The following is a 15520-nucleotide window of genomic DNA, read 5'->3' on the forward strand; positions in this document are numbered from 1 at the left end:
CCCCTAGTCCTCTCACCTCCTTAGGGTAGTGGAAGCCAAAATCTGAGCCAAGACTGTTACTCCAGGGTGTGCTACTTTATCACTTGACCCCAGACAAAGTTAACTCAACTTTCTAAAAAAAAAAAAAAAAAAAAAATCACAGGATAGAGCAGCTGTGGGGAGATGGCATGGGCAAGTGACAAGTGGCAAGTATCAGTTAAGCAGAAGGAAGAGGGAAGGAGCCAGGCAGTCCTTCGACACCCCCATGCCTTCCTCTTTTGGGGCTCTGCTTCAATGTGGTCTCTGCTGACAAAAAAGTTCTCTCCCATCAAGGTACTCAGAACATCTTTGATGGTCTGTCAGGCATTTGTGTATCACTGGCTATTATTTCTTCCGCACACCCTGGCTTTCCATGAGTTTGTCTGGTGTATCGATGAATTTGTAACACACGGAAGAGTGCCTAGCCATAAGAAGTTGCTACAAGAAGAAATGAGCAGAGATGGATGGGTGGATGAATGGGTCTGGACCAAGAAGTACAAATGACCAGGGAATAGCCCGCTTTACGTGCAGGTTGTGCTGAACCTCCCACGCCTTCTATTCTCCTCTAAGGGCTTCCGGTGAGCTCATAAAACCTCCTTCTCTTCTGGACTCTGCTAGTGCTCAGAACATCCCGGAGGATGAGAACAAGTGACTGAGCCATCTCTGGTTTAGGCAGTATCTAAGCCACCCACAGAATTACGGACCAGGACATTTAGTCTCAAACAAAAGCTACTTGCGTCCGCTGCAGGAAGGATCACCAACCTATCCCAACTTCCTAAGTCCCAACGTGGCCTAGGGGCACGGATGTCATGTAGTCAAGAAACACTTATCATTCACTGGGCCAACATAGTACCAGGGCCCTTCCACTCTTCCCTTTATACAGTTGGAGAAACAGAACCAAGATAAGTGGAGGGAACTTGCCAGGACTGTCAGTGGCCAAAGCCAGAGCTGCATCCAAGGCAGTGACAGCCCAGGGCTCTCTGTTTTCTTGAATTGTGAATTGATTTGTGAAACACTCAAAGTCTGGACATGAGTGGCGTCTGTAGAAAGGCCAGTGAGGCACCAGAACCCAGTGTCCCTCTGAGCAAAGAGACCCCTGGTTGGCCATGTGGCAGGGGTGGGTGGGTGGCTGGGCAGGGAAGTCCCTGCCCTACTAGAGCCACTTCCTCCAGGCACTCAAAGAAAGAAACCCATAATTATGGCTTTTGCATCCGCTCCCCAACCTGGCCACCAAAGGTAGGTCGTCATCCCAGATGCCCACCATCTGGGCAACAGCAGGAAGGCAGCACAGACCGTGGTCCAGGTGCACAGTTCCTGCTATAGACTGAGTTAACATCAGGTCTTTCACTAACTCCAACTCTTCTAACTCCTTCCAGCTTCCAGACATCCTGGAGGCCCCAGACTCTGCTCTCTCTTCTCTCTTCTCTCTTCTTTCTCTCTTCTTTCTCTCTTCTTTCTCTCTTCTCTCTCCTCCTCTCTCTCTCTCTCTCTCTCTCTCTCTCTCTCTCTCTCTCTCTCTCTCTGTCTAGGTCTATCTGGAGAGCAGGGTGGGCTATAGTTTATTAGGAAGAGGCTTTTAGATAGCACCTCGACCTGTAGACTCACAGACCTGCTTAGATTTTGAATTTGGTATCCAGAGCAATGTTAAGTAGAGGGTTTGGGGTCCAGGCTTTTAAAGCCCCCTGACACTTGATCGTCTATTTTCTGGACATCCTTGCTCTGGGATTTGTCTGAACTAAACATACGCTGGTAACTTTCCTCCTCAGAGCAGGGGTGGGGAGGAAGTTAGCCAAACAAAAGCCCCAGCATGCTCAGGTGTCCCCCAGGCACAGGCCGGAGGTGGACCTTTCTACCCATGCTCATAGGGTGCTGTCACTACACTGGCAACAGAGCACTACTCCGTGGTTCTGCTGCCCAGCCTCTGGGCACGCAAACATACCAGTAGCCCTCTTGCCTTTTGCCCTGCAGACCTTGAAGAAATGTGGTCGCCTGCTCCCCGTTGGTCCCTGACCAGACGGCAGATTGAAGGTCAGCGCTTTGGTTGCACATTCGAGACCGACATTGCTTGGAGTCCGCTAGTCCCCGCCTTCCTAACTCATTAAGCCCTTTAAGATTTTGGCTCCTGCTTTGGCTCACGATGCCCATCCAAAGCTTTTCCTTTCCGACAGTCGGTCCGTGCCCATCTGTCCCTCCAGCCACTTATCCTTCATCACAACTCCTTTCCCTTGCTCTGGCCTCCCACTGTTAGCTTCAGAGGGCTGTAGACGGGAGAGGGTGACATCCAAATGTGTACCGTAAACATCCCTGGTAGCTTCCTAATGAGCATCCATCAAAGGGGCGCACGGCGAGAAAGCTGGATGGGAGGGGCCCAGTCTTGTCTTGGCCGGGTTCTGGCATCCCTAGCACTCGCAAGATCCCGGGGAGGGCGGTGTTTCTCCTAGAGGAGTGGGCAGGAAGCTGGGCGGGTACGCGCGACGCCCCATCTTCCAGCCAAGGAGAGCGCTGAGGTCTTGGGGCGGGGAGGGGGGGGGTCGCAGTGCCTTAGGGAGGGGAGGCGGGGCACCGCCTTGTGGCGGGAGCCTCGGGCGGGTGGCCTTCACTTGGCAAGGACAGGGACCAGGCACTACAGCGAGGGGAGGCGGCTTCTACCCTGCATTGCGTGATAGGCCTGAGTTGGGGGGCTCAGCGCTGCCGGTCGAGCGTTCAGCAGGGGGCGCTGCTCCGAGTGTTGGGCGGGGGTGGGGTGGGAGAGGAGGGGGGCAGCGGCTTGCTGCGCACACTTCCCCCATTATTAAACACTATGTTCAAAAGGCGTCGGGGGACTTCCCGGAGCCACGGAGCCCGTGTCGCGCGGCCGGCCGGCCCACGGAGCCCATGGACCTGAACGCTGCCGCCGCGCTGTGTCTCTGGCTGCTGAGCGCTTGCCGTCCCCGCGACGGGCTGGAAGCTGCCGCGGTGCTCCGAGCGGCGGGGGCAGGACCAGCCTGGAGCCCCGGGGGCGGCAGCGGCGGCGGGCGGACCCTCGCCCGGGCTCCAGGCCCTTCGGCTCTCCAGGCCGCTGCGGTTCCCGGTCCCCGCGCTGTGCGCCGCGCTGCGGGCTCTGGCTTCAGGAACGGCTCGGTGGTGCCACACCACTTCATGATGTCGCTTTACCGGAGCCTGGCGGGGAGGGCTCCGGCCGCGGCAGCTTTAGGGCAGGACCGCGTGGACACGATCACTGGCTTCACAGACCAAGCAGCTCAAGGTACTTTACGCCTTTCTGCGCACCAGCCCACCCCGTCTGCTCCTGGCCCGAGATGAGCCAGGGAGGCAAACTTCTGCTCCGTTCGACCCATCACTCCGTTCGAGTGATGGTCTCTATAGCTATCCTCAAGTGTTAGAGAGAAAAAGCCATCTTCGAAGTCATCGTACACGAACCCCTAAGCCTGGACTGTGGTGCCAGTCAAGGCTTGGTCTTCGAGGGCTGAGGGGGTGGGTGTTGCTCTTTAGAACGGGCTGGCAGGTTCCCCTCAGGCAGAGCGGAGTTCAAGATCTGCTTCTTTCGGGAAGGGTCTAGTGTAGCCTCGGGCCTGGAGCCCTGGGAGAAGAAAGAAGGGCAAGAGTTGGGGCCTTTGAGTTCCCGCCAAGAGGGACTAGCAGTGATGGTAGTTCCTTGTTTCCAGTGGGGGGGGGGGGCTGGGGGCTGGGGGTTATAAGCAAAGTGAAGCTCTGGGGAATTCAGGGTAGAGGAGCTGGTATCAGATTAAAGTAAATGGCCTCTCTCGGTATCAGGAGGGCCCCTCTCAGGCAGGCCTCTTCGGGTGGATGGTGGCTTGTGTATGGGAAGAGAGTTTGGGCGCCTGTGTTCTGTGGCAGTAGGCCCCAGCAGCCCGAGTCCAGGACCTCGGTTGTTTGGGGAGGATAGGAATGCCTGGAGCTTAAACATCACATTTTACCCTGTGTCGGGCCCTCGAAAGGTAGGATGTGGGTGGGGTTGTGGGGTAGTTGCAGTGTGTGTCTGTCATCTGGCTTTTATTAATCTCCATTGAAGTCATTAAAGCAGACAGATAGGGAAATTTTAACTAATTTCAGGCGGAAATGCAAGTAATTTTGGCCTCAATTCTGCCCAGTCAAAGATCTAGCTTGGAAATCAGGAGGGAAAGGAAGGCAAATAGGGCTGGAAAGGAAGGCAAGGCGGCCTTTGGCAGGCTGCAGGCCTTTGATACCAGCGTGGGAAAACAGGCTGTGGCCACCACGCATCACCCATCTCAGAAACACACTCAGCGCACAGCATGTATACGCAAACAGCTTTGTTTCATACGTAGAAATCTCAGATCCAGGAGGGCCTATGGCTTCTATGGGGGCATTTAGGACCAGCATGCATTTCCCAAGCGTGGGATCCTTACAGGAAATTCCAGTCCCAGTATACAGAATCAGGGAAAACTGCTAACCTGTCCCTGCATAGGATGCTCCCAAGCTGCTGATACTGAGAGAACAGGAAGGGGCCTAAAGTAGCAGAAACATCAGATTTCGTCAGGGCTGGCTGAGTGTACAAGGTTATAGAACCAGCTAAATCCTTCCTGTGTAGCTCTGCTTGACCAGCAGGACCCAGAGGCTGGTCACCTTTTCTCCCTCCCTGGGGAGGTAGCAAGGCCGAGGAAGCAGGGTGAGGTGGAGGCTGCAGAGAAAGAGGGTCTTTGAGGGAAAAGCAGGGGCTGGGAATACAGCCCAGGACCTCTGTCTAGCTTGCCACCAGCTTCCGTTTAGAACAGAGCTGTTGGAGGCAGCACACTACACCCAGACTGTAGACTTATGACGAGAGGGCCTGGCGTCCATGGTTAAACAAATCCTCAAAGATGGGGGGAGTTTTCATGGTCTCTCCGATGGGGCAAAACGAAACCATATGACCCCCTTCAAAGGCAACGCCTTATCTACTCTTTGGTGGAATTTAAACTTTTTTTTTTTTTTTTTTTTTTTTTTGCCTGAGTCCACCCCAAAAGAAAAAAGGCCCATGACCAGAAATAAAATCCCAAGCCCGAAATAAATCACACCAGAGCAAAAGAATAAGCAGCCATGGCCTCCTCTGATCTCTCCGTGAAGGCTCTCTGCGTCCTGCTGTCTTTTCCATTCTTCTTGGTGGCCGCGGGTGCACCAGAAGGAGCCAAGAACGGGGTTGAGGAGGACGACCAAGAATGAAAGTTCACCGAGGACTTGGGAGAACCTGTTGCTAACTTGGCTGAAGGGGCAGGGTGGGCTGGAGCGGAGGGTGTCCCTGTCGCGGTGCTTATGTGTTCCGTTTCTGGACAATTCTCAGGGCCCACTTTGCACGGAAAGCCGTGGTCAGTGCCGGTGTCTACGCTGGGTTGGGAGAAGAAAAGGAGCCAAAGGGAAAAGTGTTTTTAGGGAATGGGAAGTTTTCGTTTTCTCACAGTCAGGGGTGCTTGTAGCTCTCTGGGGGCGCTCAGCTCAGCAGTAAGGGGCAAACTCCATATGAAGCAAGTTCTTGGGAAAGCCTGTGAGCGCCTTTCTGCTGGGCCCACTTGTCCTTCAGGTCCGCCCTGCCCAGAAAATTGACCTACCATTTCGGCAAACGTAAGATGTCAAAGCAGGCAACAGAACTAAAGATCAAGCCTTAATTTTTTGGTCATAAGATGCGGTGGTGCGCTCTTGAACCCCACAGTTCAGCTATTTAGGTGTGTGTGTGGCTGTCGCGGTGGTCGAAGAACCAAAGCTTCAGGTGTAGGCGACAAAAAGAATCCCTTCTTCCTCCCGACCCTCTGAGGCCAGATTGACAGCATTCCTGTGGGAACCCAGATGCCGGGATGCTTGTTGGCTCCTACGGTCCTTTCTGAGTCTTTTTTTTTTTTTTTTTTTTTTTTTTTTTTTTTGTATCAAGGATAGGCAAGCTAAACGAAGCCAAGCTGCCTTCCCCATTGCTGCGTGTACCGGCTTTACCCTCACCCTGCTCTTTCTGTTCCTGTCCTTCCCCGTAGACGAATCGGCGGCCGACTCAGTCCAGAGCTTCCTATTCGACGTATCCAGCCTCTCCGACGCCGACGAGGTGGTGAATGCCGAGCTGCGCGTGCTGCGCCGGAGGTCTCCGGAGCCAGACAGGGACAGTGGGACCCTGCCTCCGCTGCTGCTGCTGCTGTCCACGTGCCCAGACGAGGCCGGCCCAGCTCACCTGCTACACTCGCGGGCCGCCGAGCCCCTGCACGGCGCGCGTTGGGAGGCGTTCGACGTGACGGACGCGGTGCAGAGCCACCGCCGCTGGCCGCGCGCCTCCCGCAAGTTCTGCCTGGTGCTGCGCGCAGTGACGAGCTCGGAGAACAGCCCTCTGGCCCTGAGACGACTGGGCTTCGGCTGGCCGGGCGGTGGCGACGGTGGCGGCACGGCAGCCGAGGAGCGCGCGTTGTTGGTGATCTCCTCCCGTACGCAGAGGAAAGAGAGTCTGTTCCGGGAGATCCGCGCTCAGGCCCGCGCTCTTCGGGCCGCCGCAGAGCCGCCACCGGATCCAGGACCAGGCTCTGGGTCTCGGAAAGCCACCCCGGGCGGTCGCAGGCGGCGGCGGACCGCGCTGTCTGGGACTCGGGGAGCGCAGGGAAGCGGTGGGGGCGGCGGGGGCGGCGGCGGCGGCGGCGGTGGAGGCGGCAGTGGAGGCGTAGGCAGGGGCCACGGACGCAGAGGCCGGAGTCGCTGCAGTCGCAAGCCACTGCATGTGGACTTTAAGGAGCTGGGCTGGGACGACTGGATCATCGCGCCATTAGACTACGAGGCATACCACTGCGAGGGCGTTTGCGACTTTCCGCTGCGCTCGCACCTGGAGCCTACCAACCATGCCATCATTCAGACGCTGCTCAACTCCATGGCGCCCGACGCGGCGCCAGCCTCCTGCTGCGTGCCCGCTCGTCTCAGCCCCATCAGCATCCTCTACATTGATGCCGCCAACAACGTGGTCTACAAGCAGTATGAGGACATGGTGGTGGAGGCCTGCGGCTGCAGGTAGCATGCGGTCTGGGGAGGGTCTTGCTGCCCAGGATTCTAGCTGAAGAGCACATGTCACCAGGCCTTGAGGGACGGCAGACTATGGCCTCTGCGAGCACACAGTTAACACTCATATTTCCACACTCCTTCACTCACGCACATGTTTACTGTGGATGGCAGGCGCTGAAAGCCTTGGGCAGAGAGATCGTGTGCAGCGACTGGATGTCATAGTCATGCTTATAGCTCACATTGATACAAACCTCTGTCCCTTTTAGGAGAGGGAAGTGTGTCTGTGTTTATGTTGCGGTAATTGACTCTAAATCCAAGTAGAAACGGGTTAGCATTAGTTGGAGGCGGTGTGGCTCTGCTGGGTGGCTGGATTCCTGACATTGGACATGGAGTCCCACTGTAGGGCTGTAATATCCAGATTCTCTGGAGGTGGGCATTGGGAATCTTCAAAAAGTAAGGAACCACTGGGGTTTGGGAGGAAGCACCCATCTCCTAAACAAGTCTGCCGTGGGACTCACTCAGATTTGAAAAGGAAGCTTTATCCAAAAGAATGCCAACACCGACTTAAAAAAAATCAATTCCAATTAGGAATGATCTGGAAAGAAGAAGGAATAGTTTTCTCCTGAGGGTGTGTGTGAAATGGAGGAGACAGGTGAGGAATAGGATAGGATCTTCCAGGTTTAGAAGCTTCTAGAAGGCAGTGACTGGAGGTAGAGCAACAAGTGTGCAAGCAGAAGTGGAGGACTGTGCCAAGAGGATTTCCTAAGAGGCTGGGAAGAAGGCTGTCAGGGATTGAGTGTCCTGCCTGGGGCTACCAGTTTCAGCCCAGGATCCAAGCCCATTGTCAGGTAGGCACAGCCCCCTCCAAAAGGCAATAAGTGTTTATGCTTTGCTATCAAATCTGTGGTGGCCTGTGTGTGCCTTTCACTGTGTTCGTTGCTTTTTTTTGGGGGGGGGGGCAGTGTGACATCGAGGGGGACTAAAGCCACACATAAACGCCTTTGTCAGACCTAAACACACAGCCTGGACCTGCAGGGCTGGAGGAAGCAGGTTTTCACTCCTACGTTGTGGAATGAGCAGGTTGCAAGCCTGTCTCCCATCTCCAGAATTTTTGTTCTGCAGAGGTGTTTGATTTCTTAGTGCCAGTTCATCCTTTGGGGCATCCTGTCAATGGCTAGGGAGACAGAAACAAGCTGGGCTGCACCTGTCTGCGTCAACAGTATGCTAGGGTTTCTACTTCAGGCTTTGGGAGAGGAATTAATTCTGCACTTATCTTGAATGCCAAGGCCCAGGACGGTTTACAGGTATCTTAGTCCTTAGTGGATACTCCTGAGAGACAGGAAGGATGAAAATTTAGATTCAGCTAATTTATTTAAGAATCTCATCTGAGACTTTTCATTTTTGTTTTGTTAAATTCCACCCCACCCCAAAGGGGAAAATAATCCATGTATAATTTATTCTTAAAATGAAGACTTATCTCCTTTTACAATGTGAACTTATATGACTGGGTATCTCTGTAACCAGAAAATGCAACAATTTCATCATTTTTTTTTTCTTTTAAATCACAAAGTGGCTACTCTTGATATAATGTCTTTTTTTTTTTTTTTTTTTTTTTTTTTTTTTTTTTTTTTTTTTTGTGCCTGGGCAGAAATGTGCTTCCAGATTCCTGGATTTTCCCAGGGAAACCTCCCTCTTCTGTTTTAGATGATTTAATAGTGGCTGCTCTGATGTCACCATGGAGAATAAAATGGTTGTGAAGCTAAGAGCTGTATTAAGTTTAGAAAAATCAATGAAAATTACAGTAGACTATTATATTTGAGAACAATTTAGGGTGTTTACTACTTTTGTATAGAAGCAAACATTTTAATACTTTAAAAAAATTTTTGTGACTAGGCCAAACAACTTTTGGGGAAAAATAATTTGGCTTGGCTGTTATACAGTAGGGAAATATCCATTGGCCCCTGCCCCCTTTTTAACTTGATGACTTCTTTCTAACAAGAAAGTGATGTTTTGAGAGTGGGTAGTTCCCTGTGTTGAGGCTGTACCCACAGAAGGGTATTGTCATTAGAATGGTCAACAGTGTCCTCTGCCTCTGAGGCCTCAGGTGCTCTTTGTTTACTGAATGATCAGAACTTCTCCCAGGTTCCCCTTGATTCTTTGTGGATGCTTTGTGGAACTAGCAACAGCGTCCTTCTCCTATTTCTGCTTCCTATGGCCATCTTCTAGAGGATGTATTTTACGACCACAAAAGGGCCAACCGTGTGTGGGGCAGATGGGATGTGGTTAAAGTAGCTTGCCAAGAGGCGGAGAAAGGCTGCTGCCTGCAGAGTTGGGAACATTTTTCATCATCTGCTTGTCATCTAGGGTTTAGTAGGGCTGGGTGACCAGAACAAACTTAGCTGCATCCTGGAATCCTTGGCTGGATGCTGTAGTCAGCACAGACCATGTCTGTTAGGGTGTCCCCTTCTCCCCAGCCTGAGATCACCAGGGTCTCCCTACTGAAGTAAACAGAATTCTCTACATTGTTGGGGAACAGTGTCCTGCTACTTGAGATAACCTGAACCACTACTTCAAGTAAGGGAAGACTGACAGCCCTGCTAAGGAAGCAGAGGCAGTCCAGCTGGGCCCACAGTCCTGCCAGACACCAAGCTGGTCTGGTTTGCTGTTTGAAGCCATAATTTATGGATTAAAGGTAACCCTCTCCATTGGCAGGAAGGCATTTTCAGGATTCCTAGACTTTGGCCTTGTGGGATTTGGGGTTACCAAGCAGCTGGGCTGGGCCTTTGCAGAGAGGGTGGTCGGCTACTTAATCTTATTGTGAGGAAAAAATGGTTGGAGCTGTGCTGGGCTGTAGTGTTCATGCTCGGCCTTTGCCCACTTTCCTGGCATTTCCATGCTCAAGTGGTATGGCATCATAAGCTAGTGCATTGTGTGGGAGTGCTGCCAAAGGCTGGTGCATCTCTCTGTCCCATGCTGATCTTCCTTGACAACCAGCATGCTCTGGATGCTAATCCCACAGGTCCTCATCTCACCAGCTCCTCCCATTCAAGGCAGACATAAATGAGGCTGTAGATTGCATTCCTTCTTAAAGTCGGGCATCCAGGCACATTCTTTCCAAGAGCATCTTGTGCCCTGAGAGGCTGGCTCCTCCTTTGAGTCTGCCCTGAAAAGGCAGTGGAAAGGGGAGAACACACTGTCATAGGTCTTGATGGTTCTCCAGAGAGTGTCCTCTTGGGGGCCAAGTACAGGGAGGCAGGGCCCTTTCTAAGGGACTCAGCATCAGGGCCTCAGCAGGTGGGTTGGGAGGATAGTGGTTGGGAGGATGGGGACAGCAGCTTTCTGTCAGGAAGCAGTGGGCCTTCATTTCCTTTTTGTAAGTGTCAGGGGTGGGAAGGGAAGAGAGGATGTGGAAGAGATGGCAAAGTTGTTACAAAATTTGAGGAGTGGGTGAGACATCACTAGATCTCCTTAGGGTGGTCAGCTGATATCTCTGGTTAGTCTTAGAGTCAAGGCCTCTCTGTACACCAAGGAATCAGCTCTCTTCATACTGTAGAAGGCCATGCAGGTTTCAGGGCTTTACAGTGTATCTCTTGAGAGACACCTGAGGCAATTCAGTCACTGGCAGTCATCTCGCTGCCTAGATCTTCAGCATCTGTCCCTTAAATGACAACTGCTCCAGTCCCAAGGTGCCAAGATTCTTCCTGGAAAGCTGTTCAGACATTCCAAGGCAAAGTGAATAATCCTAGCCACAGCCACATGGCCAGAGTTCTGCAAGTGTGGGCTTGTGTGCATCTACCATCTTATCTAAGTGCCTGTGTTGGAGCTTCATAAATATTGTTACAGTTTTCTACTCAGGCCAAGGCAGGTGCAGGAGAGGTCAGGATCTGGGGCTTGGGGTTTGACTCCCTACCAGCCAGGAGCTGTCCTGTGCCTCCTGGCTGGAGAGTGTGGCTACTCTGACTCAATGTGTTTGTGCTCCTTCCTATCCAGCCGGATCCAGGCTGAGCCTACCAGGTGACTGAGTTTTAGGAAAGGGCTCCTGACTGCTGTGAGTCCTCTCTGGTAACATCGAAGAAAGTCAAAGTTGTACTGTTGGCAGCCCAGAGGTTGTAGGTTTAAGCAAGGGATCCAAGGGTGAAGGTAGGCTGCCCCCCCCCCCCCCCCAGGGTCTCCTCTTTATGCCGTGGGTCTAAGGTCTGGCTGAGGCGTATCAGCAGAGTGATTTGGTGGCAGGGGTCAGATGACCTTATCTTCTTTTATATGACCTGGAAAAATGGTGGCAGAGTTAAGCATTAAGAAGCACTGAATGGGAAGAGTTCAGAGGAGGTTTGTTTAGACTTCCCGGCCCCCACCTCAGCTCTGCTTTTTGTAGCAAATCCTTTTGTAGCTTTGGGCTGAAGCAAAGTTTGTTTTTTTGTTTTTTTTTTTTTCCTCTTCTTTTGTGCCAGGGCTGAGGAGAGCACAAAGAGGTACTCCAAGTGGGGCAGTGGTGAGAGAACCCTGTTAGTAAGAGGGCCCAATCCCAGGCTGCTGTAAGATGGGCAGTTGCTCTCTTGAGTCAAGGGAGGCAACCTTGGGGTTGTGAGCTCTGAGAATCATCCAGGGACTGGGGGATGCTCTGCTTCCAATGTGCACACATGCATCTTAACTGAGCCCCGCCTGTGCTGTGCTTGTAGACAGCTTATAACTTGGCTCTAGACTTTCAGCCGGACAGAACTGGGGATGGTACTTCCTGGCAGCAATGACAACCATTACAACAAAGTGTAAGTCTGCACAGGCAGCGGAAGGTGTGAGGTCACCGAAGACCAGTCTGAATTTCAAGGCTCTCTTGCTATTGTTGGTCAGTCAATGTACTCTCTTCACAGCAAATCTGTTCAACTGGCAACGGTCCATTTCAACTGCTCAGTGTTGATCTTGCAGGCCTCCTCCAGCATCTGTGAGGCAAGCACAGGACTGGTTTCTTTCTCATGCATCCCTTTCAATGGTAAGAGGGCTGTGGCAACCAAAGACACTTCCTGAGACCGGTTTCTGTGTTTGGTGTGAAGGTGTGAGAAGCACATTTTGCTCATCAGAATGGAAACTCTGCTTTCAGAGGGAGTGGCAAGAGAGAATCTGTAGTCCAGAACTTCTTATTCCTTTTCAGTGGATACAGAAATAAACTGTCCAAGGAAATCAGAAGAGACTGAAAACCAAATCCAGGCACTGTAGGTGCTGTGCTACAGACTTCCAGAACAAGGCCAGCTATTTTGCTTTTGCTAGCTGTTTTGCTATCATTTGAATGGTGGTGGCCGGAGATAAGGTCAGGCAGGAGGCGGGCATGGCGTCGTCTTCTTGGTAGTCATGTACTGCTCCATCTGACCAGCACTGGAATCCACCACCTCCAGTTCCAATGTTTAGAGATGGGGTGAGATGCTACGTTCTGCATCTAGGGCCCTTAGAATTTCAGCTGTCAGTATCTAGAACTATGTCTGTCCTTTTTGGCATGTGCAAATGTGGACCAAAATGAGTTGTGGGAAAGGTGTTGCAGAAGTCCTGCTGAGTTAGAAGCAAATGTGAACAGATCCCTTCAAAGCACACAATCTCAACTCCCTTGGGGTGGGGTGCATGTGGGCCCCATGCCTGCAAGCTACTTGTTTGCAGCAATTGCATATAACCTGTCCCTACTTAGTCAGTACTTCCAGACCCTCCTGACAGCCTGGCTCCTTTCAGACAACTCATGTGGGCTACAGGAAGCCCTTGCCTGACTCCCCAGTGGGTCAAGTCTGTTCCTAGGGGGCCTTTCCCTGAGGCAGGAGTGAGGTCCTTGATTCCTCCCAGGGTGCAGCAGCCATTTGCTTTGAGGATTGTGGAATGGCCTGAGGAATGGGCCTCACTTTTGGAGCCAGCCTGTCAAGAGTCATACAGAGTCAACCAATCTGCACTCTGTTTAGAAACAATGATCCAGTTTGGTGAGAAGGTTCAGCATGCAATGTGCTTCCTGGCTGGGCAACAGGCTTGTGTTCCAAGCAGGGAACGGAGACTCTCCTGAGAGGAGTTTCTCTGGCATTCTCCACCTCTGATAAATCACGGACTAAATAGAGCACCCTTAGGGTAATTTGTTTTTGCATTTCACATTATATGGTAGGACAAACAGGTTTTATGTTTCGGGTTCTTTGATAAAAAGTCATAATTAGGTCTTTTAGCTGAAAGTTCTCTCTCTCTCTCTCTCTCTCTCTCTCTCTCTCTCTCTCATCTAAATGAACATGTAATAAAAACAAAAATAAGGTTTAACACACTGTCTTTGACTTGCCCTTTTAGTGGATGAGGTACGCAGTTCTGAAAAGTTTGGGATTGTTTTTCATTCTGTCTTATGTAGCAATAAAGAAGCAGATCTTTCCAGTCCTCTCACTGGGAAGGCTGTTGCTGAATCCTGAGCCTGCTCATGGCATGATGCTGTGTAAGTAGGCTCTGGGTGGGCAGTGGAATGCGGCACACGGTGAGTGGCCTGCAGCTTAAAAAGTAAATTTAATCTGATTCCGATACTGTTATTTTAAGGAAATGGCAAAACTGAGCGAAGGTAATGCCACCAAGGCTCGATTCCACGCTGTTCTCTCAGCGGCTAAAGACAGAATTAATTAATTTCAGGGGAAGTAGCTTTCATTTTGCAATGACACCTACTGTTCCTCAGAAGGTAGAGCAGGCACTGGGAGGGAGAGGTTTTTAAAACTGAAATCTCCTTGTTGGCAATCTTCCAGCTCGGATCTGGCCAGAGCAGAGTGCCGGAGCTTGCAGGCTACAGTTGAGTATCTGCTCGCTGCCCAGCCTGGCCACTTGGGCAGCCCCCTCTTCCCCCATGACACTGTACAATGCTGTTGTGACCAGACTAGCTACCAGAGAACCAACCCTTGGAGAGCAGGCATGAATCCATGTGTATATGTCTTCTCAAACTTAAGTAGGTTGTACATATTGAAATGTAAATGACATGTAAAACAGCGAACTATTTTTTCTTAACCTTTACATAGCAGTATATATTTGTTAAACAGCGTGTATGCTCATCTATCACCACTTGAATATTTTGTACAGATAAATCGATTAAATATTTTATTCATAAAGCTGCTTCTGACTGGTGTTTGGAGATGGACGTCTGGACCGCTGCCTTTTAGCCTACTTAGCCTTTGGAGAGCAGCACCCAAGGACTCGTGCATCAGAGTGACTGGGTCAGCGACATGGTAGGACTGGCCCTGCGAGTCTGTGTTGACCATGGTGCCCTTAAGCAAGAGGGTCTCAATGTGGTGTCTAACAATGGCCAGGAGCCCTAAGCACAGGGCTGTCACTGTGAAACTGCTCAGGTCCCTATGCATAGCCCTGCACTTCATGAGGTTCACTGAGTAGTCCTGGGTTCAGGGGAGAAGAATACAAAATGCTATTGGAAAATGTTTCTCTCCCCAGGGAATGAGTACTACAGCTTATAAGCAGTGAATAATCATTCAAAAACACAGTTGGACGGGATAAACCTTTGGCTTTTGGATACTCCAGGCTGCTGAGGACCGATCCCACTGCAGAAAGCATAGGTCCTTCTGCTCTGGAGACTGCATGGCCTAGCCTCTGAAGGAAGACTCAAGGCATAAAGGCCAATGGAATGGCTTCCTCTTTGAGACCAAGGACTTATTTTAGAGGAGCAAGTCTTAGAGAAAATCTGACAAGCAGCCTGCCTTTGTCTTCCACACAGCACCTCCTTAGCTGCTTCTGCTCCTCTCCCCGACAGCCTGTAGTGTGCTTTCTTGGCTCTTCCGTCTGACTTCTTCCTACATCTGAAGTAGGCCACTTCATTTGTTCTCTGGTTTTGATCACTGAGAGGAGCAGGTATGAGAGCTGACAGACCTGGCCCTCATGAAGGATTCATGACCAGTATGACCTTTGGGGATATGGGGCCCCATCACTGTGACCCACCTTTTTGCCAACAACAGCAGCACCTGTCCAGTTTGGATCCAATGTTCCTGTAGTATGCTGACGACCTCTGTGGTCAGGTTTCCCTCCTATCAAAAATGGATCTCGAGACTCTTTGTGCTCTTAATTTCATTATCAAACACATTTTTCTTTTATTGAGAGAATATCTATCTTCTCAACTAAATACTCTGGCAGGTACAATAAATGTTCCCTAAGACCCTTCCAATGGAAAGGTGTAAAGTCCTGTCATGCACTGTTCATTACACTCCTAGGCTAAAATTTCAGTTTTTCATTGTCTACATGGCCCACGCCAGCATGCTGTGCAGGGGCTCACACATTCACAGGAGAAAGGGGCACTTGTGGGGAGAAAGTCAGGGGATTTGAAATTGTATCCAACTTCCCAAACACTGTTGTGAACAGGTCTAAAAGCCTCGTCAGTGGCTGATACTGAGAAGGCCAAGTTCAACTTCTGCTCCCTCCCTGGCTCTGCCTCGCACAGTCTGCCCCTGGTGGCATTCATTTCTGAGCAGGGCTGAAGCTGTCCTCACTGCTCTTCCACTGTGGATGGGGACTCTGTGGTCACAGATGCACAGGGCTCATGTAT

At 51.3% G+C, this 15520-nt stretch overlaps 1 protein-coding gene across 1 annotated transcript; it reads left to right on the forward strand.

Annotated features, from left to right (window-relative positions):
- Nucleotides 1–2892: 2892 nt before the first annotated feature.
- On the forward strand, nt 2893–14081 carry Gdf7 (growth differentiation factor 7). Its single transcript, XM_034514611.2, has 2 exons — nt 2893–3262; nt 5991–14081. The coding sequence occupies exons 1-2, from the start codon at nt 2893–2895 to the stop codon at nt 7001–7003; spliced, it is 1383 nt and encodes a 460-aa protein (XP_034370502.1). The 3' UTR covers nt 7004–14081.
- Nucleotides 14082–15520: the final 1439 nt, after the last annotated feature.

Source organism: Arvicanthis niloticus, chromosome 11 (assembly GCF_011762505.2).
Source record: "Arvicanthis niloticus isolate mArvNil1 chromosome 11, mArvNil1.pat.X, whole genome shotgun sequence".
Lineage (NCBI taxonomy): Eukaryota > Metazoa > Chordata > Mammalia > Rodentia > Muridae > Arvicanthis > Arvicanthis niloticus.

Excerpts from the sequence above, each read along its gene's own strand:
- Gdf7 (XM_034514611.2), top strand. The coding sequence starts at position 2,893 with ATGGACCTGAACGCTGCCGCCGCGCTGTGTCTCTGGCTGCTGAGCGCT. Across the intron at positions 3,263-5,990 it reads CACAGACCAAGCAGCTCAAG|ACGAATCGGCGGCCGACTCA; the intron begins GTACTTTACGCC and ends CCTTCCCCGTAG.